The sequence below is a fragment of the Merops nubicus genome, unplaced genomic scaffold, assembly GCF_000691845.1.
Source record: "Merops nubicus isolate BGI_N331 unplaced genomic scaffold, ASM69184v1 scaffold50774, whole genome shotgun sequence".
Lineage (NCBI taxonomy): Eukaryota > Metazoa > Chordata > Aves > Coraciiformes > Meropidae > Merops > Merops nubicus.
The window spans coordinates 1-26,447 of NW_008603200.1; the positions used below are offsets into that span (position 1 = coordinate 1).

The 26,447-nt window shown below is 41.9% G+C and overlaps 1 protein-coding gene across 1 annotated transcript; it reads left to right on the forward strand.

The window, feature by feature from the left end:
- The first annotated feature begins 1,480 nt into the window (after positions 1-1,480).
- On the forward strand, positions 1,481-24,657 carry MBTPS1 (membrane-bound transcription factor peptidase, site 1). Its single transcript, XM_008938577.1, has 22 exons — positions 1,481-1,975; positions 2,676-2,924; positions 3,351-3,554; positions 3,922-4,032; positions 5,354-5,463; positions 5,848-5,964; positions 6,929-6,996; positions 7,597-7,699; positions 8,327-8,478; positions 9,405-9,566; positions 10,114-10,258; positions 11,327-11,515; positions 12,100-12,272; positions 13,236-13,351; positions 14,841-14,997; positions 15,866-15,990; positions 16,984-17,061; positions 19,000-19,140; positions 21,430-21,561; positions 22,081-22,207; positions 23,087-23,217; positions 24,006-24,657. Exons 1-22 carry the CDS (start codon positions 1,789-1,791, stop codon positions 24,200-24,202), a joined length of 3,174 nt encoding a protein of 1,057 aa, XP_008936825.1. The 5' UTR covers positions 1,481-1,788; the 3' UTR covers positions 24,203-24,657.
- The last annotated feature ends 1,790 nt before the right edge of the window (positions 24,658-26,447 follow it).

Genomic DNA, 26,447 nt, shown 5'->3' on the forward strand with positions numbered 1-26,447 from the left:
CTGGCCTGCGCCGCGGCGCTCTCTGGGCCCCGGCGAGCTCTGCGCGGGTCCCGGCGCTCCTCTGCCGTACCCTCGCCTCGGGACACCGGGGGTTGGGGCCCGGCGTGGCTGTGCTAGGGGCTGGACCTGTTGGCAAGTTTGGGTGCCAACCCAGAAACTTACTCCACACGGTAAGGGTATGAGATAGAATACAGCTGTGAGCTTGCTGTTCTTCTGCTCCTCATATTTCAGCATTATGCTTACATATAATCTGTTATCAGCCACAAGAATGTTTATTTTGCTTATTTGTGCAGTTGTTTTTTTTTTTTATTTTATTGCTATAGGCGTTATTAGCCAACAAAATGATAAGGCAGGTAGAACTCAGCCAAGATCAGCAGTCAAGGCACTGAAACGGTATCTAGTTCAGGGGTGAGGAAGAGACTGTAATTACAGGCGGTTCACAATCTGTCATGGTGTTGTCAGCTAGGAATAGGGGGAATTCTGTCCCTATTACAAAGAAATACTCAAGAATGCTAAATAAAGTGAAATAAAAATGAAATGACAGCTGTCATGCAGACTTGATCCCTTCTGTTGTGCTGTGAGTTCAGCCTGTCACTCTCCTAAATAGCACGAGTCCCCTGATAAAGCTGCTTTTCAATCCCAGTCTCTGCAGCAGCATATTGTTCTGCTCTGCTTCAATACGTGGTGTCACAGGCCAGACAAAAATGTTTCTCTTTATGGCCTTTCATCTATCAATTTCTGGTTAAACATTTGGAATTTAAATTTCATTTTTTCTCAAATGTTTCCTGTATTTCGGAACACAAAAGGAAGAAATTCCCTTTCACACGAAAAACACTTTCCACACTTCTAACTTCACGTTTTTACATCTGTAATCCCAGCCCTTATTTTCTTGAGGTGCCTAAGTTGTGGTAACACAAGTTCCACCTCAAGAAAATCGTGAAAGGCTTTTCTCATGCTGATTTCCAAGCACACGGAATGCAGGCTTGCTTCCTGTAGTATCTGTTGTCCTTACTAGTCCTTGGCATAGAGTTTGAATTTGATTCTCCTTGTGTAAAAAAGACGTACCGTAGCAGAATTTCTACATGCCGCATTTTTGACTGGAAAAAAAGCCACTATACTTTTTTTAAGTTTCTGTTGACACATTTTATTTATCATGTTGATATTTTATTTTGCACTTTTACTACTTCCTTGCTGCGGTCCTGGCATGTCATTTTGTTCTCCTTGCTCCCCTTACACAGTGGTTGAGTTTGGTTGTCATTGTTGCCTATTCAGTTGTCAGGTTAATGCCCAAGTGTTCCACAAGTGCTCTGGGTGAGCAAGGAAGAGGCTTGAGTGTTTGTGAAAAATTACTAAATGAAGCATATAAACAACTTTTACATACAATTTCTAATACCTACCACCAAAAGTGTCTGTATTTTGTGATTTCAGGCTATACATTTGCACAAATGGTATCTAATTATGCTCTGTATTGCCCTGCCTTACAGGTTGGCTTGCAGTCAGCTTTGCTAATTCTTCTAGAGTTAACTTTGCCATCAGAAATGGAGTACAGGACTCAGCTAACACATCCCGAGTGACTGAACCCTTTAATACAAAATGGAGAAGAAGCGTAGAAAGAAATGAGCCTGTTTATAAGGCTTTACCTCAAAAGACCATGAAATCTCAACTTATTTTGGACACAGCTTTAAGAATATCCAGTTGATCAGCACAGTGAAAGCAACGTTTACGGAAACAAAAATGAACTAGTTTATAAAGAAGAAAATTGAGATTTGAATATATGTAATTTTTGGCATGAAACCATTTTCTTCTGTGACCATGAAGTTTGCAAACATCTGGTTTGTTCTGGTTGTTATTTTACTCTGTGGCAAAAAACACTGCGGTACCAGACTAGAGAATTCCTCTCATGAGGCTCACATATGTCCTGGATGTTCTCGCCTTACTTTGAAAGTGGAATTCACTTCGACAGTCGTGGAGCATGGTAATAAAGAGTTAAGCAGTAGCAAAAAAAAATCCCTGTGAAAAGCGTATCCCTGTTCAAGTGTATGTTACTGATTTGTGGTGTTTGTGCAATTCAGAGAGTTTCTGTAGAAACATGGTCTGCTAAACTATATTCAGAAAGAGAAACACTTTTTCAAAGGTTCTTGGTTTAGCTGAAGGCAAGATTCAAAAAACAAGAGAAGGAAAAGGTGGGGAAAGAGAGAGTTGTGTGGCTCATACTTGGTGTCAGTAGTTTGCACTAAAACTCATCACCATGTAGAGGTTAGAGGTCTTGAAAAATCACACATGTCAAGAAGCTAATTGAATTGGCCTATCAAGCCGTTGTTTGTACTGCTGGATATGACAGCAAGTCTGTTCCCTCTCCCCTGCTCCCCCCCATCATTTCACCTTTACGTGATATTTACAATACTTCCTTCCTTTCAAAAGTTTCTATCAATTTGAGCAACTTACCAGTTTTATTGATTTAAAATATTGCTAGTTTCTTGATGCAAAATAATAATAATAAAAAGCATTGTGTAGGGCTGAAATAAATTGTGGATTTCTAAAAGCAGCAAAAAGTTGCCTCAAATTGTTATTATTTGTTCTAGGTGAAGGAAAAAATAACTATTCAGACCTTTGCAGTGTGAAATGCTCAAGTAATGGTTTAACATCAATTGTGATAATTTGTGCTCTTGTTCCAGAGTATATTGTGGCTTTTAATGGATACTTCACAGCTAAAGCTAGAAGTAAATTTATTTCAAGTGCATTAAAAAGTAGTGATATTGAGAACTGGAGGATTGTACCTCGCAACAACCCAGCCAGCGACTATCCTAGTGATTTTGAAGTTATTCAGATCAACGAGAAGCAGAAAGATGGAGTACTGACACTGGAAGATCATCCAAACATCAAGCGTGTAACACCTCAGCGGAAGGTCTTCCGAAACTCAGAGAGTAAGTCATTTTCTGTGTGGTTGCATGAGATCTCCTTTGGAAAAGTCTTCTCGGCCTTACTTCAGACCATCAGCTTAGCATTACACAAATGAGAAGCCCCCGACAGTTTTTCTTTAATTTACAGACATCTGTTCTATTGCCTATGAAGCTATTGGGATCTTGTCATACCTTTGCTGAAGCATAGCAACAATTCCATTTGCAGCACAGAAATGTTTCTTTTGCAGCAGTTACTTACAAGACACTATTGACCCTGGATCCCTAGTAGATAAACCAGGAGCTTTTACTGATTTTGATCAGAGAGAATGGATGCTCACTCATCTAAAACTTTTCTTACAACAATATGATGCGTATATTTGCATGAAAAGCTAATCTTTTGTGGTTTCCCTCATATTGTTTTTTTCTTTTCTTCACCCTCATTCTGCACAGCTGATCCAGTGTTGCACTGCAATGAAACCAGGTGGACTCAAAAATGGCAATCATCTCGTCCCTTGAGAAGAGCAAGTCTTTCTCTAGGTTCTGGCTTTTGGCACGCAACAGGTCGACACTCCAGCAGGCGTTTGCTGAGAGCCATCCCTCGCCAAGTTGCCCAGACCTTGCAGGCAGATGTCCTCTGGCAGATGGGTTACACAGGTCTGCTTTTGTCTTGGCTTTGAACAATTATCGTCTTAGAAAAACTAGGGAAGTGTAAGGAAAGGTTAATTGGCTCCTGTGTGTTAATCCCTCATTGGCTGCCAGTTCCGGAACGATTGAGAGATACTTTGTTTTGAGATGCATTGTATACCTATGGAGTGTTCTTCTCTGTGAATGTACTGTACTTACAAGAAATTGGTTGTATTTATGGTGTGTAGTTGAATTTCTGAGTTGGAATATGTTTTCTGTAAGATCTGTAACTCCCTGAGCTTGTGCATGTCATGCTACATTAGCCATAGAAGCTCTCTGTGACTTGGTAGAATAGATTTTCTGCAAAGCTGAATCAGCAGAGTGATGCTGTTTTTAGGTGCTGGTGTAAGAGTAGCAGTGTTTGACACTGGGCTGAGTGAGAAACATCCACATTTCAAAAATGTAAAGGAGAGAACAAACTGGACTAACGAGAGAACCTTGGATGACGGTGAGTTACTGTGCCCAGTTTTTCAACATTTCCTGATTCTGGCATGTTCTGTTTTCCATTGTAAAACTGCTGTTGCTGCTGTGGTGCTAACGTGTTGAAACTGTTCTCGTGAGATTTTAAGCTTAATTTTGCAGTGTCCCAAGCACTTTGTACACGGAGGAAATGCAGCAAAGTGTGTTAAGGTTTCAGGAGAGCGTTGCGTAAGTCTCCTTTAAATCGTATGGGATATTTCATCATAGCACTTGAAAAATGTCAGAGCAGGAAGACTTTATGCAGGCATAAATACATTGTCAGAGTAGGTGGGGGTGAGAGTAAATCCCACAAAGCTGTTTCTTTCCAATTCCTTTTTACATATTATTCTGCTTCACAGTGGTTACATATTTCCATACTTAGGAGGGAGAGCATTGGTCGCCTTTACTGTGCAGTCCAAACCAATTGGAGTTTTGACACCTTCCTGTAAAGTTTTTCTACTCTATATAGTTTTCATCAGCAAACTTTGTGCTGGCTCATGCCCATCAACATTCCAAAGAACTTTTTATTTTCTGCAATATGTTTGTGTTTTCTTTTCATACATCGACACTAACTTGCCCTGACCATAGGCTTTCACAGGTTATTAATTTCATACAGCTTGGGTCAGTGAGTCAGTTGGCAGTTTAATCCCTTTAGACTTCAAGGTATATGTGTATCTTGCTCAATCATGTGCACCTCCATAGCTTTATCCTGTGTAGTATTTCTTTGCACAGGAGCACCTGCTTTTGGTAGCACGTTCTATTAGTTCTGTGCCTGGATGGCTGCTGGACAGGCAGATTTGGAGCACAGAAATACAAGGGAGGCAGTCCAATAAAGCAGAAGCTCAGATTATTTTTGGAGGAGAGGGGAAAAAAGTGTTTTCTTGTCTCATTGTTCATCCTTAACAAAATGCAGTTATTGTAAAGTCAGGATAAACGTCTTCTAAGAAGTTTATGTGAAAGTACAGTGGCCTTGTGACTTCTGTTTCCCAAAATAATGTTTTTCTCTCACAACTGCTTTGTGTGGCTCTTGATTTAATTGGTAGCAATCAGGAGTGGATAAACTGGAGAGTGTGTCGTTCTGAATTTCATCAGCTGGTTGTCTGGGTACACAATGCTGGAAATTCTGGCCCCAGTGAACCCAGCAGCAAAAATATGATTCAAGAAGACTAGGTTTGAACCTGGTGTTTGCAAGTTGTTGTAAAGTCTGCTAGAGTGATGATGTTTTTCTTATAGGCAGTGTTTAAGAGTACAAATCCTTGACAATTAAATACTTTGTCTTCTAACAGCTTGTTTCCTTCTCCCTGTGATAGGTTTAGGCCATGGGACTTTTGTAGCAGGTGTGATAGCCAGCATGAGAGAATGCCAGGGATTTGCTCCAAATGCAGAACTGCACATTTTTAGAGTGTTCACCAATAACCAGGTAGGTATTTTACATGCATTTCAATTTCTGCCTTTCCAGATTAATGCTATATTCATCCTCTCCTCTGGGAATATTGCAGGTACTTGTATATGTTGACATATTTTCTTCTATAAGTGAGAAGAATATATCTTTCTATCTGTAAGCAACTACAGGATGTCTTACAGTTTGCAAATCTGGTATATTTTTCAGAAATAATGTGTGGAAGGCTAACCTGTGTCATGCTGGAGCAGGCATTCACGTACTGAGCCCCAGAAATACGAGGGGACCGTTGTCAGCTTTGTGCTTGGCTTTGGTGTTGTTTCTCCGCTCTCTCTGAAGTCTGTTATTGTCAGGGAATTGCTGGATTTTCCAATGATAGCTTTCCCCCCCCTCTTTCTTACATAGGTCTCATATACATCTTGGTTTTTGGATGCCTTTAATTATGCAATTTTAAAGAAGATAGATGTATTGAATCTAAGTATTGGTGGACCAGACTTCATGGATCATCCATTTGTTGACAAGGTTAGTGCGAGGAAATAAAGTGGTCGTGGTGTTTATATCCCTCACATGAAGGCTGGACTTGCAGAGCTACTTGTTTGCTGCTGCTGACAGATTCTGGTGCTGCTGCTAATTTCTGTGGGGTTCCACTTAAGCGAGAAAAATTTTTTACAGTGTACAGGCTTTTAGGAATATATTTAAGGAGTGGATTTTAAACAACTCAAATATTCACAGAGCTGCAGAAGCACACCTGTATACAAAATGCTGTCTGTGCTGGGCTCTTAACCAAGTAGAACTGAAATCGACCCTTGGTTTTTTTTAAATCTCTGCGTGGTTAATTTATTTCATGCTAAAAATATGTATAGTGTGAATTTAGCAGCAAATTAAGAACAAATAAGTTAAAAGTACAGGTAGTTGTTTCAGCTGTGTGCAAAGAGATTTGATCCAGGATGAGACAGAATTAGATTTTTGTCTTTGTAAATGTCATGGTTCCCTGAATTATTCATCTGTCCTTCAAAAGCACTAAGTGAATTAATTTACATTTTAAACAAGGATGAAGTTTTTATTTGTAAAGGCTTATTAAGGATTTGAGGCATAGAAATTCTTCGTGTTCTCTTTTATGATAGCCTACATTGAAATTTAGTTTGACAGTGACTTCACTACTCTCCCCAGAGTATTCCTGAGGGGGGATTGAGAATAACTTGAGTTTGGCACCTGGAGTGCTGTTACAGGCAGGAGTTTTTCCTTTGGTGTAACCTAAATGTGCACTATCAGCAGTGTTGCTATTAAGCCCGAGTTTTTGGTCACGTAATCTTAAGAAATTCTGGAGCTTAATACTGAATATACCAGTGAGATGTGTTTTATGAGTCTCAGTAAGAAAGAGGGGTTAGTCTAATAGTTTGCTTATGTCAGGCCCTATGGAGTGTATGTCTCTTAGAAAAGTCTCTTTTTTGGTGGCAGAGCCTTATGGTAAGCGTTCTTTTTGTAGGTATGGGAACTGACTGCTAACAACGTCATCATGGTCTCTGCTATTGGCAATGATGGCCCTTTGTATGGGTAAGTTTCAAGGACCACTTCAATGAAAAGCAAATACATCGTTATTATATGTGTTTGGCAGTAGTTGTGCTTGATCAGGAAATTTTCCCTCCTCCTTTTTGCTGTAATCTGTTTATAGGAAGTACATGAGTTAAGAACTTTCCACTGTCTTTATCATTTGCTGTAGTAGTACAGCAATTTGTGAAGTACTTGGCTAGATATTTTTCATTGAAACAGTGGAAAGTCAGTAAAAGAAGAATGACAGTACTTCCAGATGGCACTTCTCTGTTAGTGTGAGCAGCCATCTTCTGAGTACTGATCTTGGGCTTAAGAAATATAGAAAGGATAAGGCCAGAACAATCAGTTGTGTATTTCTAAAATAAATGCCTGAAAATAGATATTGCTTTGTCCTCAAGATACATGGTTTGGTAGTTACTGAGTTAGTTACTAACTGCATGCAAAGTTGCTCTTACTGGTAAGTGTGATGAGTAGGACCAAAACATTTTCTGTGGAGGTTAAAGTGTGTGACAAAAATCTGATGGCAGCATGTCCATTATCAGGATAAATTTATGACTGTGTCTTGTTTTTTTTTCCATCTTCTTATCTCCCAACTTGTTCTAGGACTCTCAATAACCCTGCTGACCAGATGGATGTGATTGGAGTAGGTGGCATTGATTTTGAAGATAACATAGCTCGCTTTTCATCTAGGGGAATGACCACTTGGGTAAGATGCTTTGACTATGGCCAGCTGCATCTGCAACCAAAATAAGGGCCTTGGAAGGGGAGCCTTTTTTGAAGGGGTAAACCCGCGTTGGAGTAACCAGGGATAAAAGATTTCATCAAAGATCAGAACAGTCAGAGATTGTAAGTCTTTTAGCAAGAAGCTAAATGTTCTTTGCAAGATTTCTCATCATTGTTCTCAACTGCTATTGACATTGTTATTTGTAAAATGTCCAATGCCTTTTGAGTTATGTTGAGGACTTGCCTTTATAGTTAAATCTGCAGAAATGGAAGGGCTGCTCTTCTCCTTCCTTTAGTTTAAAAATCTTGGGATTTTCAGTCACTACAGATAACATTGCACTTGCTTGTTGAGCTGGGGTGACAGTTATCTATGTGCTTAGCATAGATACTAGAGCAATCCACAGTAATGTTGATGTTAGAACACTGAGAACTTGTCCTAAACAGCTTGAGTCCTTCTTTAGGTGTTATTTGCTATTCCATGGTGATAAACCTCAGATAATGTAGTTAATTATTTTACTTCTGAATGACCTGCAGTTAGTTTGAATGCCCAAATGAAGCAACCAGTGTTGAATATGTGTTAGGGCAGTAATCCATCTGTTTTCTTTCACAGGAGCTGCCTGGAGGTTACGGTAGAGTGAAGCCTGATATTGTGACCTATGGCTCTGGGGTGAGAGGTTCTGGTATGAAAGGAGGATGCCGCTCGCTCTCCGGCACAAGCGTAGCATCTCCTGTGGTGGCAGGTGCTGTTACTTTGTTAGTGAGGTAAGTCTTAAATAAAAACCTCTAAAAAGATGCTGATGCAGGAGGGTCATAAAAGGCCCTATAAAGAAACCTAGCAAATAAAACTACATTGTATTTCGATGTAGGAAAACAAACTCAGAGGATAAAGTCAGAGTTCTTCTGCCTGAGATACTACCTTGTACGACTAGCTCTGAGTTTCCTGGGAAAGACTTGAGGACTGTTTTGCATAGTTATGTCTTTGAAAATATAACTCGGGAGAAGAGTACTACAGAGTAATTTTGTCACATTTTTTAATCATCTTGAATTGCTGAGCTTCTGTCAGTTATGTTGTAGAGGAGCAGCTGCTCAAAGTAGACACCTGGAGCAGATAATTATCTAAGTACTTATACATTTTATAGGATTTAGGGGTTTGTGGCTCTTACCTGGTTGTGTAAGTCATCTGTTGCACACTGAAGAACTTGAAAGGAAGTTGGGAGTTGCAAGTCTGTGCTTTGTCATTGCTACTTCGTAAAGATGAGAGGAACCTTTATTTGGGAAACGCACCAAACATTCAAAGCCGCCATCATATTTCCTCCATAAAATGGTGTGTTTTTCTTTGAACAGCAGAGCTATTTTCCCCCTCTGGAAGAGTCGTATTCTGAAAGATAGCAGCACGTTACAGAGTCACTGCCCTGATTGTAATGACTGCTGGTCAGGGAGCCCATTGTAAGGAGACAATTTTCTGTAAGATTAGTTTTTAAGAGAAATGTGTCTGAAACTTGTCCATCTTCATCTGTTCCAGAAAGAAATCAACTAGCAATAGACAAAGATGAAGGAAACACGTTACTTGTAGCAAACTGGTTTTTGATTGTATTTTCTCTAAACTAAATGACTGTTAAGGCAGGATGGTAAACAGGACTAGTTGGAAATAAAGGCCACCTAATGTCATCTGTTGGTTCCTGTTTCAGCACAGTTCAGAAGCGTGAAATGGTGAATCCAGCAAGCATGAAGCAGGCACTTATTGCATCAGCACGTAGACTTCCTGGAGTCAACATGTTTGAACAAGGACATGGCAAGCTGGATCTTCTGAGAGCTTATCAGATCCTCAACAGCTATAAACCACAGGCCAGGTTAATTTAACTCTCAATTAATTAATGAAACACTATAATCTGCTGTATTTCTTTTAAGAGAGCAGATGTTGCACATGTAACTCAATTGAGCAGTCTGCACTTGTGCAACAGTGGGAGCTTGCACAGATCCTAGGTAATCCTGAGGCATGAATTTTGACAAGAGAATAGAAAAATCAAAGTGTTTTCTGACTAAATTACAGCAGTGTAGGGGCTGGAGTGTCTGTGTGAGTTAAATTTACTTTCTGTTCTAACCTCAGATGTAATGAATATAGCATAGAACAAAATGGAAAAGTATTTAAATTTTAACTTTTGAGAAGAAGAACATTCTCACTCTTGAAAAAATTTCTTTTTGGGGTGCGTGAAAGTTTAAAAAAATACAGAGGAGAGAAGAAAATTTGGGGGCAGATTTGGGAAGCAAGGCAAGAGCTTTATAGAACAGTTATGGCTGGTATGTTTTATCTCATTTTTTCATAGCTGTGTATAGTGGCATGTTCTTCTGTTTATTGATTTAGTTTATTTCAATTTTACCTCCTCCATCCTGCTGCAGTTTGAGTCCAAGCTATATTGACTTGACAGAATGTCCCTACATGTGGCCCTATTGTTCTCAGCCCATATATTATGGAGGGATGCCAACCATTGTTAATGTTACTATCCTTAACGGTATGGGAGTCACTGGGAGAATTGTCGACAAGGTAAGACTTAACATTGTTCTGAGTCTTGAGTACTAACGTTACTAAAAACTTCCCAGAAAATACTATTTTAGCTGTGAGTTTCATAGAATGAATCAGATTTCTTACTGCTGAGAGCAAGAGATGCAAAATGTTTGGTTTTAAACGACGCACCCAGGTTAGTAAGATTTTTTCCGCACAAGCTGCCTACAACTTTTCAAAGGGTGTGTAGCATTTTCTCTTTGTAAAACTAGTTTGAATTGACAGGTGCTTAGAGATTTCTTTGTGTTCTTTGATGGTATTTAAAATTTTCTGGATAGCTTTGCCTCATTTGTTTTTTTTTTTTTTCAGTCTGGAGCATAAGCAATCTCAGTAAAGGATCCTGACGTCATAAATTATGCTGCTTCTATGGGTCAGAATGACCTAAATATATTGACTTACCAAGGTCTGCTGCAAAACCTGTTCTTTTACACTAGTGATGTTGAGCATGTTGTTGACTAGGCAGGTTTTTGATATATATATTAATCAAGCTTTAAGTAAGTTTAAATGTAGAACAAATTTGGGAATTGGTACAGGGTAAATAAGGCACTTTTCCCAAAATGCTAGCTAATGTGAGTGAGTTTAATGTCAGCACCTTGCAGGGAATCCTGATTTCTGGTTTAGATTTAAGCTTACATTAAAGGGCACTGGAGCTCTTAACCAACATCATTGGCTTGTGGTAATACTCAGGTACAGCTGACACAATTCACCTGCAGCTGTTAGAGCATTAGCTTTGGTACTGAAAGGAAGTTGTGTCTTCTTAGCAATAAATTTTTGCACAGGACCCCAAAACCACAAGTGCGGGCTGTTGAGGTAGCTTCTTGGAGAGTCCTGCCTCTGAAAAGCCCATTGTCAGATCGTTAAGGCTGTCATGATTAGGCTGAGTCACTGACACAACACCAACCTTTTGGGCTTCATGAACATCTTCAAATTTGACATAACCTTCTGAAAAACTAAAATCTGTTATTTCTTTGTGCAGAGGAAGACAGTGCGTGCAAAAATTAGTCAGTGCAAGTACTGTTTTAGCAGTGTTCTGTGTTTTTCATTTCACAGCCAGACTGGCAACCCTATCTCCCCCAAAATGGGGATAATATCGAAGTGGCTTTCTCCTATTCCCCTGTCTTGTGGCCTTGGTCTGGATACTTAGCAATTTCCATCTCTGTAGCAAAGAAGGCAGCATCTTGGGAAGGCATTGCTCAAGGTCATGTTATGATCACCGTATCATCCCCTGCAGAAAATGAAGTAAGTTCTTTGCATTTGGGGTTTTCTGTTTTAATAGTTACTACAACTGCTCTCTGATATACAGATAGGTTTATTTTTAAGGAGTTGCTCTGATCCCATCATTTGAAGCATAAATTAGATTGGGATCAGGAAATTGAAGAGCTGAGAGCAGGATTAACCTGCAAATGGGAAATGCTCTGGAATCGGAAAACCTCTCTTTGAGACTGATTTCATGAGTTCATTTGTTTATTGTGAATTCTAACTCATGTGTTTTGAAAAAGGGATTAGTTAAACATATTTCTTCTAGAACCATGCTGCTTGTTCCTGAGAAGTGTTTAAGGTTTTTAACAATTGAGCTAAATTACAACTGTACCACATTTTAAGTATTTTATGTTCTGAACATAAATATAAACTGTGAAATGCAGACAAAAATACTACAGTAATGTAAGGAAAAAATCATCTCCTTGTCTCCAGAGCTGGTACTGGTGGCTGAAAGTAGATTTGATACTTCCTTTGGGGTTTTTTTGTCTTTTACAATCCACAGTTAAATGGTGAGTGTTCCTGGGGGGAAAAAGGATTTCACTATAGTTTGTTCTGTCCTTCAGTCTAAGAATGGTGCAGAGCAGACTTCAACGGTGAAGCTTCCAATAAAAGTGAAGATTATCCCTACTCCACCTCGGAGTAAGCGAGTCCTTTGGGATCAGTATCATAATCTCCGTTATCCACCCGGATACTTCCCCAGGGATAATTTGAGGATGAAGAATGATCCATTAGATTGGTATTTATCTCAGGTTCTATTAAATTAGTATTTCTGGATTGTGTGTTAATGATATGGGACAACTTTACTGCGTGGCAGGGAGCTTGGGCCTTTTTCAGTGTGGCATCTTTTCTAAGAAATCCATGAAAAGCACTTGGACTTTGCATGCTTTTGGTGCAGGATTTTTTCTTGGTGCTCTATGGCTTTATTCACCATATCAAATTAAAAGCTTTTAAAATGCACATTTAAGACACAGATTTTTGTTTGGCTTTCAAAGTGTAGTGTATTAGTTTTCTGCCCTAATTTCTCCCAGAAAGTTGAGGGGAGCACCTTATTAGCTGCTTCAGCATTCGCTTATCAAAAAAACATGAGAAATTTGGAAGGCTGAGTTGCAAAGAACAAACCCCTTGTCTGCTGAGAGCTGTCTTTGAAGCAGGGTGAGGCTCAGCTGACCTGTTCTTACATTGATGGAGAGGGAAACCATCCATGGGCAGAACTGTGCAACTACGTCTAAGTGAGAACTGATTGTGTCAGCGGCCAAGATATAGGCTTTTGGAAAGCTACTTGGAGCTGCAGGTGTAGCAAGAGGACAGGAATTCTCTGCTGAGTTTCAGCAGTTACTTACAAGTGGTCCTGTGTGCTGCTTGTCCCAGTTAGTAGTTAAAATGGCTCTTCCTAGCGTTTCTGTGAGGAGCAGTGTTTCTCTGTAGTGTGATGCAAACATGTAGGATCGTGCTTTGAAAGTAACATGCTCAATCTCCAGCTTTGACCGTATAACCGACTTCTCTCTGTAGCACTTGGAACCAGTGCTGATGTGTGAAGAATATTGCAAAGAGGAGATGGTGCTTGCAAAACTGCAGGTTACCATTGGAAAAAAAAGGACCTTTTAGAAAGGAAACTAGGAATTAGTCTATGATTAGAGGGTTAAATCAGATGTCTCTGTGCTGGCTGTAAATGTCTTCAACATTTTTCTCTTTTCCTAAGGAATGGTGACCATATCCACACAAACTTCAGGGACATGTACCAGCACCTAAGGAGCATGGGGTACTTTGTTGAGGTTCTTGGCTCCCCGTTTACATGTTTTGATGCTAGTCAGTATGGTAAGCACGAGTTGATTATTTTGTTCTCTATAGTGTTAACTTCTTCCTAAAATCACCTGGTTTTTGGAAGACAAAAAATGTTGTAGGGAAGTGTCCACTCAGTGGCTGTTTTTTTTCCTCAGCAGTGGCATTTTAAGATGTGGATCTTTGTGGATAGATAAAAGAGTGGGGAAAATATTCCATCCAACCATATGCCGTATCAAAGCACTGTGTGGCTTGTTTCTTCTGTGTTCATCAGGAAGGAGGTTTGGTAGATTTGCCAGGCAAGAGACAAGCCAAGCAGTCCGTGCTCTTTTCTGCTCCAGTGTACCTCTTTATTTAACCATGACATGCTCCAACACAACCCTCTTCTCTTCTGGGTTGTGATGTTCTTCAGTGGGCTGTAAAGTGAGGGTGCATCCTCCTGACAGTTTTCTGGTTCTGGAAATGTTGCCAGTAGCAATCTTTTGTTTACCTTGATTCTTCAGTAAGTATCTCACCATTGGTTTTTGAGTTCAGTCAGTGTGCAAGAGGATACAGGAATGACAGCCCTTAAAAATGCAGCAAAATAGTTTCTCCTGGGAGACCACCAGTTTTATGGTTGATAGGAAGCAGCGTTAGGTTTCCAGAATTTCCACAATGGGATGAAGTGAGGGGTGAAAAATGCAGGGATCTGTGGTCCATCTGCCACTTCTCCTTGGCTGGTATTGCCTGCAAACTTGGTGAGGGTGTGTGCTGCCATCATCCATGGTTTCCACAGGATTTTTAACAGAGGGCTTTCCAAACACAGGCTACCTGATTTGTAAAACTGGCTTGGTTGCAAGATTGTGAGACACAGGGCATCAGTGGTTTATCAGATTCCCTCGGGTATCATCCTGTTGAGATTTGCCTTGTCTCTGAGGATGGAAACTCCACCACCTCTCTGGGCATTCTGAAAGTGAAGAAACAGAATTACTTGATATTTCGAAGCAGTCTAAAAGCCTAAATGTATTTTCAGGGAATGAAAGTGTATTTTTCTGGTTGTGTTTTTCAGTGATGCAGAGAAGGCTGTGCTTGCTTGTTCACAGCAGTGTGAGAGGGTTGTGTGAAAGTGGCAGTGGTGCTTTGGTCAGCTCTGCTGAAATGCAGCTGTAGTTTTCAAGAATCTCCTGATTGTCCTCTTCTGCCACAGTTTGGCTCAGTTTTTGCAGCAGTTGTGTGAGACTAAACTGCAAAATACACACCTGCTGTATGCAGGTACTGAGTTCATGAGACCACAAAAACACGAGTTGTTACACCCTTGAAAACATACTGTGCTGCCACACTCATTTTTTGATGTATTTATAAACTGAATTGTCTTATATTGGCCATCCTTAAATGTGACTTCCTTAGGTGATCTGCTGGAGCAGGGCACGTAGACCAGGTACTGTGAAAAGTAGGAGCTTGTGTTGACTTTTGCATGGGTTGTGTGAGTAACAGTAACACGGCAGCAAACGGCCTGCTGAGCTCTTGTTTTTGCTTTCATACCCAGGGACTTTACTGATGGTGGACAGTGAGGAAGAGTATTTTCCTGAAGAGATCACCAAGCTGAGGAGGGATGTTGATAACGGACTTTCACTTATAGTCTTTAGTGACTGGTACAACACATCCGTGATGAGAAAAGTCAAATTTTATGATGAAAACACAAGGTACTGATTTTTGTCAGCTCTTTGGGAAATAAAATGTCACAGAATTGACATTTATGCATGTATTACCCTAAAAAACCCAAATGTGTTATGCTGTACTTGAACACTTGCATGCTACCTGTCAGAAGGGGCTACCTAAAGAGCAAAACTGACCTTCAGCTTCAGCTTGAGGAGAGTAGCTGCCTACTTTACCGTGATTGCAAAGGCTCCTTTGGTAATGTAATCTTCTTTTAAAGCCCAGAAGAACATTAACAATGAAAAGAAGTGAGAAACTGGAGAGTGACAAACAAAGAAAAATGGATGAGTTTTCACTTTTGGGGAGCAGAATAGACAGGAAACGTGGCTCACAAACAGAATCGCCAGACTGTGCGCCCATTATTGAAATCATTGCAGTGTATGGGATAAAGAGAAGATAAACCAGTATCAGCAGTTGTGATGGAGACCTTCACAGTTACTCTGGCTGTCAGCCTGGTTTGTGTTAGTGTTGAGCTAGAAAGGTCTGTTCTGGCAGTTTGTGAGCAAGTAACGTTTTTCTTTCCGTAGAAAAACGAGAAGCAGATTACATGACTGTTCTTTCCTCATCTTAGCCAAGCAAGGAGCCTAAGACTGAACTTCTTTCTAGCAAACTGAAGTCTTTCTGGAACTGAGATATACTGAGAACTTTTCATTAGTATTAACAACTTCGACTCAGAAGCGTTGGTGTCAGAGGGAGACAGCTGCTCACATGCCCTTGCAGTTAAATAAGGCTCTGAGATGTAGATCATTATTTAAGTGACTTTGAAAAAGCCTGTCTGCAGGAAGACTGATTTTTCATTAGGCAAACACTGGGAGTATGTTCTCTATACTGACAAACTGTGTTACATTTTTACAGGCAGTGGTGGATGCCTGATACTGGAGGTGCTAATATACCAGCTCTCAATGACCTGCTTTCTGTCTGGAACATGGCCTTCAGTGACGGGCTGTACGAAGGTGATTTTACCTTGGCAAGTCATGAAAGTGAGTGCTGGAGTCATTGCCTGCATGGGCTACAGTGTGTTGTTTGGAAAATAGTTTTCTGTGAGAATGAGATTGAGCAAGAGTCGAGGGAACCACTCCTAAAGAGTCTCCTAAGCATGCTTAAAAGATTGCGTCCTTCTTAGACTGTATGTGAAAAATACTCAGACCAGATAACAGTTGTCCTCAGTTTATGCTTGTGTTCCAGGTGCTAATAATTTAAAGACTATTGTTGGAATGTGTCTGTATCTGGTCTATAAATACTAGATGCTAAGATGAAGCCTTTGGTGTTAATTTTGCAATTATGTGGAAATGTAAAATTTTGGAGGAAGACAATTGTGACTTTTTCGTTGGAATACACCAATTTAGACATGCATCACAACATCCCGAGATGTTTTGTAAACTCCTGTTCTTCTAATCTTTTGAATTGTTCCCCCTGAAATTAATATGTTTTGTTTGGTTTTGGCTTCAAACTTTGTGGTTAGGCCACAGGCCTGTGACCTTACTTTATTCTGACTTTGTAGATCTAGCCAGTCTTTCTTTTTATCTGATCAAGTAATTTGAAGTTTCATGCATTGTTTCCAAATCTCTGTCTGGTTCATTCAGAAAACATGTGTGAAAAGAGAAAGCACCAGCACTGGGACTCTGTTCACCAGTGTTGACTGAAGGAGACATGTTCTCTGTAGCATAAATAACAACTGTCAGTGTGAAACACTACATTTCTCATGGCATTTGATTAAGCTTTTTATTATCTTTAAAAGAGGTAATGGCAGTCTCCTAAACAGAAAGATTTGAAAGTATGTAAAGGTGAGTCTGCAAAAGCTGTGCTTAGAAATGTCTTCCCTGTGAATACATGTATTAGTCAAAATAGGCAAATTCAGAGCATTTTGGGGGATGTTTTCTTCTGTGCTTGTTTTAACAGCTCACTGAAATACAGTGGGAAGGGAGGAGGGAGTGTCATCCTAGGCTAAACTGTAATTTTGTGATGTCTTTCAGTGAATTATGCATCAGGATGCAGTATTGCAAAGTTTCCAGAAGATGGCATTGTCATTGCACAGACTTTTAAGGATCAAGGTATGTGCTTCCTTGTGTTTTTTCCATGTTTTAAGTCGAACTTTGGAGTTGGTGCACAAAGTTAAAAACTCTAAAAGTGTAAAAGCCATTTAAAGCTAAAACCACATGGGCAGAGTAGGTATTTTTAAATTTTGTTTAGAACATGTAGTTGGATGCATCACAGGCAGCAGCAATATGACTCTGTGTACAATTGTTACATAGTATAGCAAATTCCAGGTGCACATCTGCAGTCTTTTATGGTGTTTGTGTAGGTGAACACATTGCACATACGTGTGTTGTGCATCTTAGGAGGGGAGGACATTGTGTCATAATTGTGTTACTTGCCCATCTTTCTCACAAATTTCAAGTGCTACTTATACACATCCCTTAATCATTCCCAAATTTGGTGTGAGCTTTGTGGTAGTTGTGCTGATATAAGGTTATAAGTAAGGAGAATTTTGGTAGATAAGATGTTGCCTGATAGACTCTTGTAAGGTAAAATTCTAGACACACAAGAAGCTTGTGCTCTAGGAGTGGGCCATGCGTGTCCATTCTCCTTAGTTTTATCATACTTTATCATAACTTGCCTTTTACCATACACTTTAATTTGTGAGATGGTCATCTAGAACTGTAATGGCAGCAGGACATTTAAAAAAATAAAGATGTTATTATGGGCCTTTAGGCAGCACCTTGTAGGACTGAATGATGGGAACTGTTAGTGTGTTGTGGGTCAGGTTTGTGTCTGTGGGTATGGAGGGTTTGAGTGTGTGAGCAGAAGCACATGCATAGCTTCTGGTGTAACTCAGCAGCTGCCAGGGAAGATCAGCAAGTTTGTTGTATGTGATGTGTAGTAGACATAATTACCTAGCAGAGAAATATTCTGGAACAGCAAGGAACTGATCCACAGGAGCCTCTTGGAGGAAAGACGATACCCCTGGAATGCTGTGTGCTGATGATTTAGGTGTTTCCTTCTGTGAGAGAGAGAGAGAGAGAGAGAGACAGTGTGTGAGTGTGACAAGTAGCCTTCCAGACCTGCTTTTTCTGTTGAATCCTTTTCCTCGCAATTTACAAAGAAAAAGAGCTCTGGGTTTTGCTCCTCCTGTCTGAAGGCAGTGTCTCAAGGAGGCTAAACACTTAGCGTTTGAAAGTTGTCTTATTTTTTTAGAGGCAGGGAACCTTACCTTTAACCTAAAACCAGCTTCTGCACTTCATTTGAGTTCCTTCATGAATTGAGGTATTTTCCACCCTGCTGTTTATCAGAGCTTTCAGTTCACAGGAGATAAAATAATTGGATGGATTTGTAAGCTAGAAATGGCAGGTTTAGAGCCAGGTGTCCTCTTGGTTTCGCTGCATCCATCTATTCATATTGGGAAGGTTCTTCTGCTTTTTTCACCTTTTCTGTTCATCTGTTATCTCAGTTACAATTTTTTTAAGCTTGGTTTGTTTTTTTTTTGGCTTAGGTATCCTTACTAAGTATTCTCTTTTGTTACTTCCGTTGTCAGTGTTCTTGTAGGAATAGATAGGCATGGCAAGAAAATAAGTTGATGAAGAGCAGCGTGCACTGTAATGGCTAATTTTTGAGTTACTGTTCTGCAGAAGGACTAAACCAAGATAAAGCAATTTGTAAGGTAGATCATTTTGATTTTAAACCCATTGCTGAAAATACTCATATTTTTTGTTCGAAAATGTTGCAGATAATCCAGGTTGTGAGTTCTTTTTCTGCTTCTCCAGCAGAGAAAGAATAATTTTAGTACCAGCAAGAAACTTCACAATCAGGGTCTTGGGGCAGTGTCATTTTTATTATAACATCAGGATGGTTCTGGAAACATTTTTCATGGTTTGTGACATGAAGAGCAGCATTGCTGCATTTGTAGGTTTGCAGTGTCAGCTGTGTTGACTCACAGGTAAATGACCATTGATGGTTTGCAGACTATGAAATTTATTTGTGCTTTTCTTTAGGTCTTGAAGTTTTAAAACAGGAGACTGCTGTCATTGAGAACATCCCTATTTTGGGACTTTACCAAGTTCCTTCTGAAGGCGGTGGCAGAATTGTGTTGTACGGCGACTCAAATTGCCTGGATGACAGCCATCGACAGAAAGGTGTGTAAGCTCTGACATGCAGGAGGAGCTGCTGCCTTGAGCTGACAGCTGTCCTTGGGGTTTTTTACAGCTCCCATCAGAGGTAGATGTTTGCTAGAGACCCTCTAACTATTCTGAACTGGGGATTAATCTCAGTTCTGCAGAGCTCTGCTGAAAATTTTGTGAGGTGCGCTTACAACAACAGAGCATCCCACATTAAATAGTCCTGTGACAGACTGGAGCATTTTCCCCCCATAAGCCCCTTTGCCTGTTTTTCCATTCCACAAGCTTTGGGGGCTTGTTTTGGAGGTGGGTTTTTATGGGGGAGGAGCATTGGTTCATAAGGCATTTTTGCTTCTTTGGGGTGTTTTTGTTTCCAGAAAGCACTAACAGTTACACATGGTTAATCTGAAGTTGTGAAGAGGCCATTTAGGGGATCCCTTCACTTTTTCCTTTGTTGCATTTTCAGAATCTTTTTGTAATACAGTGTTTTTTATCTTTTGAGTTTGCTCATCAGTGTGCTTTATTCCCTTTGCAATGTTTGCCTTGCTCCCTTTGCAGTGTTTCCTGTGAGTATTTATGGCCACGTGCAGCATTTCAGTGGTGCATTGCTATTTTCAGGTTATTCTACTTTGACACAAAGCAGCCTGTGTAAATACGTCAGAGAGTAGGAATTTCTGTTCAGGTTTTCAAAGTGTTTGTTTGTAACTCTAGGTAGCAAGTGTGTGAGTTGGGTGTGCATGTGGTTTCTGTGGCTCCCAGAGAAGCCATTCTTTCTGCCTACACACTGCTTGGTCCTCATAAAACCCTTTTTCTAGCACTTTGTCTGATCTGACTTGTAAAATTTTTAAGAGATTCATTTAGTTCTCAGGATGTGTAAAGCACAAGCTGGTAGATCTGTAGCTTGAGAAGCTGAGGATAATTCAATATGTGAGGTCTTTTTCTGCATTTCCACTGAAAGTGTTGTAATTTTTTAAGCTTTTGTCACTGGCTTTTAAAAATACTGGGTTATGTAATCATCCCCTGCCTAGTTTACTTAAGTTCGAAGGAACATCCTGCTTGAGGGAGCTCTCCATCTGCAGCTCATTTCTTCTCTCCCAGACTTTTTGGTTTTCTTTGAAAGTTGTCTGCTTTCTCCTTACCTGTCCTTGGGTGGCTTCCAGTGAGTTGCTGTAACACAAGCACATGGGTGCCTAATGTGCTTCCTGTCAGTTACTGAAAGCAGGAGCACAGGAGAAGATACCTAGCTTTAAATTAAGTGATAGAAAACAATGCTTTGTGACCTCCCTAATGCTGTTAAATTCAGTGTGACTTGTGAAGCAAAAAAAAAAGTGGGAGGCTCTAAAGAAATCCTTTAAAATTAGCTTTTAAGTTGTCAACCAGGAGCTATGTCTCCTGCAGAGACATTGGTGGCTTAAACTGAGGTAAATTCCTAACATTTGTGATTATAAATCCTTAAAATCTGATTGACCTCTTTAAAAATCAAAGGTAAGGGTTTAAGGGACACCAGGATTATGAAGATTAATTCCCATTCCCAGCCAACTATTCCTGGGGGGAGAAGTTTGGAGAAAAGTAGTTTGCTGTGTGGTGGAAATAACTGAGAAGACATTGTCCTACTCTTGCAAATGGAAGTTGTAGAGAATTGTGATGTTCCCTGGCTGGACTGCTGGTTCGTTAGGGGGTAGCTTTGGATTAAGGTGGGAGCGGGTCAGGAGAGAGAGTCAAAATGAGGGTTCATGTGCTGTTGAAGTGCAAAGGAAAGCACACTCAAGTCTCTTGTGGCATTGGTTCCCACCCTGCCCTATACCAAAGCTGCTGTAGGTTCTGCTTTAGCTGGGATGTAGTCAGAACCTCTCCCCTTTGCTTGTTTTTTAAGGTTAGGAAAGCAAATGAGTCATAACTTCCTACTGAAAACACTACCTTGCTCTTACTTTTCCTTGCAAAGTATTTATTTTGTCTTTAAAAAAAAATAGTCAGTTCTTTATTTCCCTCTTAAATATGATATCCTAAGTTCTGAGCTCCCTGTGTTTCCACACCAAAAAAACTCATCATTTTTGCAGGGATGTGGATGGTCTCGCACAACCTGGAATTCCCTCCTTTGAGACTTCTTGTTTTATGTCCTCCTCCCCAAAAGAACCTGATGTGGTACACAGGGGATGACACTTTAAGACTGAGCAGATTATTTTTGTGTTTGTGTATTGGCGGGGGGTTTGTCAATGTTGTTACAGCCTGCCTGACAGCAGGATAAGCCATTTTAGATGGGGCATAACGCATATCTTGTTCTGGGGCGTGGGGCTGTGGAATCCACAGATTGCTTTTGGCTCCTGGACTCCCTCCTGCAGTACACGTCCTACGGGGTGACACCACCAAGCCTCAGCCATTCCGAAAACAGACAGCGACCACCGTCGGGAGCAGGCTCCTCTCTGCCCGAGCGGATGGAAGGTGAGAGCCTTAGTTACCAAGCAGAGCCTGCAACAGAGCGAGTGGAATTCAGGAATACTCAGGCAGACCCCTTGAGTTATACACCAGTAAGTTTAGTTTGGGGTGAGCTCTACAGCGTTGTGTTACTGTACTAGAAGGGAGCACTTACTGTAGGGATTTGTCACTGTACAGTGGTGATTTGACTCAAGAAAACATTCTGTTCATGGGACAGGACTTCTCAGATGCCTGGTTCTGCTAGGGAGCTTTCTAGTTACCAGCTATGGGGCATCTACAAGGCTCCCAGTCTTGCCTTGCATGCTGTCAGCAAAGCTTGGCTTACCTCCTGCTCTAGGTGCACAGCCTGGCTGTTTAATTTAGTTAATTCCAACCGGGATTTAGCTATGAGTGTCATTACTGTAAACCCACTCCTGTTTTTTTCAAACAGTGGCTCTGTTTAGTCAGAGGTGAATATTGGCAGCTCCATCACCACTGCCCTACCAGTCTTTTGGTGACCCAGGCTGTCTCTTCTGTGAGTTGCAGGTAACCATCTGCATCGATACTCCAAAGTGCTTGAGGCTCACTTGGGAGACCCTAAACCCCGGTCCCTTCCTGCTTGTCCTCACCTGTCCTGGGCCAAACCACAGCCTTTGAATGAAACTGCCCCCAGGTTAGTATATGTCTGTCTGAAGTTTTGCTTTTGAGTTCAGCTGAAAAATAATTTGTTCCATCTGCTTTTGAAAGGGATGGCTGGAATGCCTTCTCTAGAGAAATCCCAGACTGCAAAGAGGAAATAATCATAGAATCCCAGACTGGTTTGGGTAGGAAGGGACCTTTAAAGGTCATCTAGTCCAACCCCCCTGCAGGGAGCAGGGACATCCCCAACTAGAGCAGGTTGCTCAGAACCCCAGCCAACCTCACCTGGAATGGTTCCAGGTATGGGGCATCCACCACCTCTCTGGGCAACCTGCACCAGGGGCTCACCACCCTCAGCATCAAAAATTTCTTCCTTATATCCAGTCTCAATCTCCTGTCTCTCATAATGCCTCTTCAGTGAATAGTTCTGAGTCACAGCTACACTGTGAAACTGGGGGGTTTTAAAAATGCAATTCACTGTTGTGATTGAGTGATCCCAACTTCGAGCTAGCAGTCTTGCTTAAATCCATCATCCCTGCTTGCCTTTGAAAGAGTTTTCTGGAGAGCTCACCTCACTCTGTCTTCTGTTGGATCACTTGTCAGTTGCTGGAAGGAAAACGGGCCAGCACGCAGCCCACGCTGCTCTGCTGGGCTGCTGATGGTAACTTTTGCTAGTCTGCGTGCAAGAAAGAGAGCTGTTAGTAAAGAGTTGCCAAGCCAAGTGTGGCCCTTCAGCATCTGAATTTAACTTTGGAGACCTGCAAACTGCAGAACCTAAAGACTGTATCTGATTATCACTGGGGTCCAAACTAGTGACTTATTTGTAGGTTCCAACCAGCCCTTTATATGCTCCTACAAATTTTTTTTGCGTTAGTGGAGCGGGCAGACACCTCTGTCTTCAAATTTCTTCTAGCAACCTTTGGAAACATCAGAAGTTACTATCAATTGACCTTGATAAAGTGGCTCTGCCCAGTTTTCGACAGAACCGACCCCAAGTGAGACCATTGTCCCCTGGAGAAAGTGGAGCATGGGACATCCCTGGAGGTAAATACTGAAAAGTTTATAAGTCACCGTTTTGCTTTGCTTTTTGTATAAGCTTGGGAAAAAAAACAAAACCCAAATGTGATGCAGCCAGAAGAGAGGCCACGTGTTTATGTTCAGTTGTGGAAAACGTGCAAATAATAGTAAGGCTGTGTTGTGAAAGACTGACCAGTGAAGCCTGAGAGAAATATTTTTGGGTATGAGTAGTTTATTCAGAAGAAAGCATGCACGACATACTGGAAGGAAGGTTTTGGTGGGTGCTTTTTGGGTAGCCAAGGTTTGTTTTGGTGCTGTTCAGCCCAGTGGGTGTTAGCAGCAGTCCCTGTCCTCAGGTGCTGCGACTGGATACCTCTGAATTAGAACTCCTTGTGTGAGTGCACAGAAGCACAACGAGTTTGAGTGGTGCCTTGGGCAGGGTGTTACACCTTCCTCCTGGCGCTGGGATTTGGTGTGATTTATACAAATGTCTTGGTGGTAAAATGACAGTCAAGTGTTTGCATCTCCTCTAACGCCGAGCAGAAAATTGTGTCGCAGGGAAACGGGGGTTATATTTTCCTGGGCCCAGATAGGTCAAGGTGGAAATGCTGGTGCTTTCCTCTAACATTCGCATCCTGTTGTACTTCTGCTAATCGGTCTGCAGTTGCTAATCTTCCTGTCTGAAGTGTAATCTGATTAATAGCTGTTTGGTCTCCGAACAAGAGTGGGAGCGTTTTGGTAGATAGCTTTCACCCTGCAGAGACACCGTGGCTCACGTGCCCTCTAATCCCTTCCAAACCTCTGCATCTCTCCAGGTATAATGCCCGGCCGGTACAACCAGGATGTGGGACAGACGATCCCAGTCTTTGCTTTCCTCGGGGCCATGGTGGTCCTGGCGTTCTTCGTGGTGCAGATCAACAAGGCGAAGAGCAGGCCAAAGAGACGGAAACCGCGCGTGAAACGACCGCAGCTTATGCAACAGGTTCACCCACCAAAGACGCCTTCTGTGTGACAGCTCTCGCTTGCCAAAGACCACCAACCTCCTTCTACCAGTTGCTTTCCTGGGCGATGGACCCAGTGAAGGTGTGGCGACAGCGGCACCCATCGTACTGCTGACTCACACCCACCTCATCTCACTGTCTTTGGTTTCTGGAGAGACAGAAAGAAAGGACCTCAGCTGATCATCTGTACATAAACCTGCAGCTTTAGGCAGCTGAAGCCACCAAAGACTTGAATACTGTTTAGATGGCTGCTTAGTCACTACATATCCCGAGGGGGGAAGATGGACCTTTTTTTTTTTAAGCTGACCAAACTAAAATTTATTTGTTTAGAGGCTATTTTCTATATTTATTGTTGGGGAGGGCGGGGGGGAAAAGTCACTTTAAGGACCTCTGCTAAGGAAAAGCAAGTGCATTTTTTTTTGGATGGAATGCAATTTTCTAGAAGGGTGTTATGCTGAAGAGTCTAAGGGGCACCGGTGAAGGAGGGAAGGGGCCGAGAGAGACCGGTACCCATCGGTAAGACTTCTCCTGCAGTTTATTTTTATAAAGCCAACTACCGCCATGTTTTGTAATTTTTGGTCATGATTTCACCCTTGTTGGTGAAGAAGATTTTCAATAAATATGTTATATCTATGAAGCTAAGACAACATGCTAAATGGCTTTTCTTTCCACCTCCGGTCACAGGGGGAGAGAGACTGAGCAGGGAAGATTCTCACATCTCTCCTGTTCCCCCTACATCTTTATCCTTCAGAGCAGGATCCCAAGCCACAGAGTTTCCTTTGGAGCACCGATGGGGCAGTCACACAAATGGAGCTCCTCAAGTTTTGAACGCCTTCAGAACTGCTGAAGTGGAGAGAGCTCTCGAGGGGCAGCTCAGCCCGTTTGAGAAACTGTTTAAGAAACCAAGGTGTGGGCAGCACCCAACAGCATTGTGTGATGTGTCACGAGCCAAAACTCTGTCTCCTTTGGCTTGTCCTGCTTGAAAGCCTGAGACTTACTTAGATCTTTGTCTTATCTAAGATCAGCAGCACAGGCTGCCCCTGACCACGCTGTGTCAGTTAACGTTGCTGTTACTGAAATAGCTTCTCTTTTTTATAGCAGAGCTGTAAGGTTTATCCTGTGAGCTGCCTTGATCACTGCTCCAAATAAAAGTACCTTGTCCCAGGAGGAGCAGGGAGGTGGCAGGTTGCTCTGTGGGGGATCAGAAGCAGTGCCATGGCCCGGAAGAGATCTGTGCCATGGCAGGGAAGAGATCCATACCAGGGAAAGAAGCATCCCCACGTGAGCTGCTGGGCAGCTCGCTCGCTAGGTGATACATCTGCACCTACCCTCTGTGGGGCTTACCCTCACGGATGGCTGTGGTGAGCCTTGAAAGGGTCCTGCAGGAGAGGTTTTTCTGTGTATCCTGGGGCAAACCTGCCAAGGGATGGACACGGATAAGGTTTCACAGTGCACAAGTGTCCTACAAAAAGGGCTGGAAAAAAAAATGTTCTGAACTTGGGAGAGTGGTTGGCTTTCCTCAGCCCTTGCCTTCTCTTCCAAAGACAAGGATGAACTGGAAGAGACAACATCCCATTGTAGTGCCAGAGAAAGGACTGAGCTTTCCCTTCAGAGGATTATAAAAAGAGAACCCCTTGGGCAGAGAAACCAGAGGTGGGCTGAATCCCTTTGATGGGAGGTGAGAGGGAGCCTGGAAAGGTTTGGTGCCTCTGCTCGGCCAGCGCTAATGAGGGGACTCGATCCCCTCCTCGCAGCACTAATGAGAGATTACAGCTCCAGAGCCGCCCTGAAACCAGAGTCAAGCTGTATCAAAGCACCAGTCCGAATTAAGAGCCTTTCTTTCCCAGTGGCTGGTATTTTACAGCCCAATGGCCAATTTCTAAATGGTAGAGGCCAATTATTTCCGAAGCCTTTGGTGTGCAGCTAATGAAGGCCTGGAAGGGCCCTTCTCAATGGTTCTAAGCCCCGTAGGCGGCAGAGATGTAATGGAGGTGGCAGGCACAATTAGCCATCCATAATTCCTCCTAGCAGCTGATTAAAGTCTCTTTATCCGTCTTACCGAGATCAGAAGGGCACATATTTGTGAAATCAAAAATGCATTAGGGGCTGTCAGCCAGCGCAGGGGGCTTGTGTGCTGAGCCCGGGGTGGGGGTGGGGGTGGCGTGTGCTGAGCAGCGCAGGATGGGCCCCTGGTCCCCAGAGGGTGCAGCCTTCTCCAGCTGGGTCCCCTGCAGCATCGGCTGACCCATCCCGTTA

Excerpts from the sequence above, each read along its gene's own strand:
- MBTPS1 (XM_008938577.1), top strand. The coding sequence starts at position 1,789 with ATGAAACCATTTTCTTCTGTGACCATGAAGTTTGCAAACATCTGGTTT. Across the intron at positions 10,259-11,326 it reads CTGGGAGAATTGTCGACAAG|CCAGACTGGCAACCCTATCT; the intron begins GTAAGACTTAAC and ends TTCATTTCACAG. Across the intron at positions 19,141-21,429 it reads TGACAGCCATCGACAGAAAG|ATTGCTTTTGGCTCCTGGAC; the intron begins GTGTGTAAGCTC and ends TGGAATCCACAG.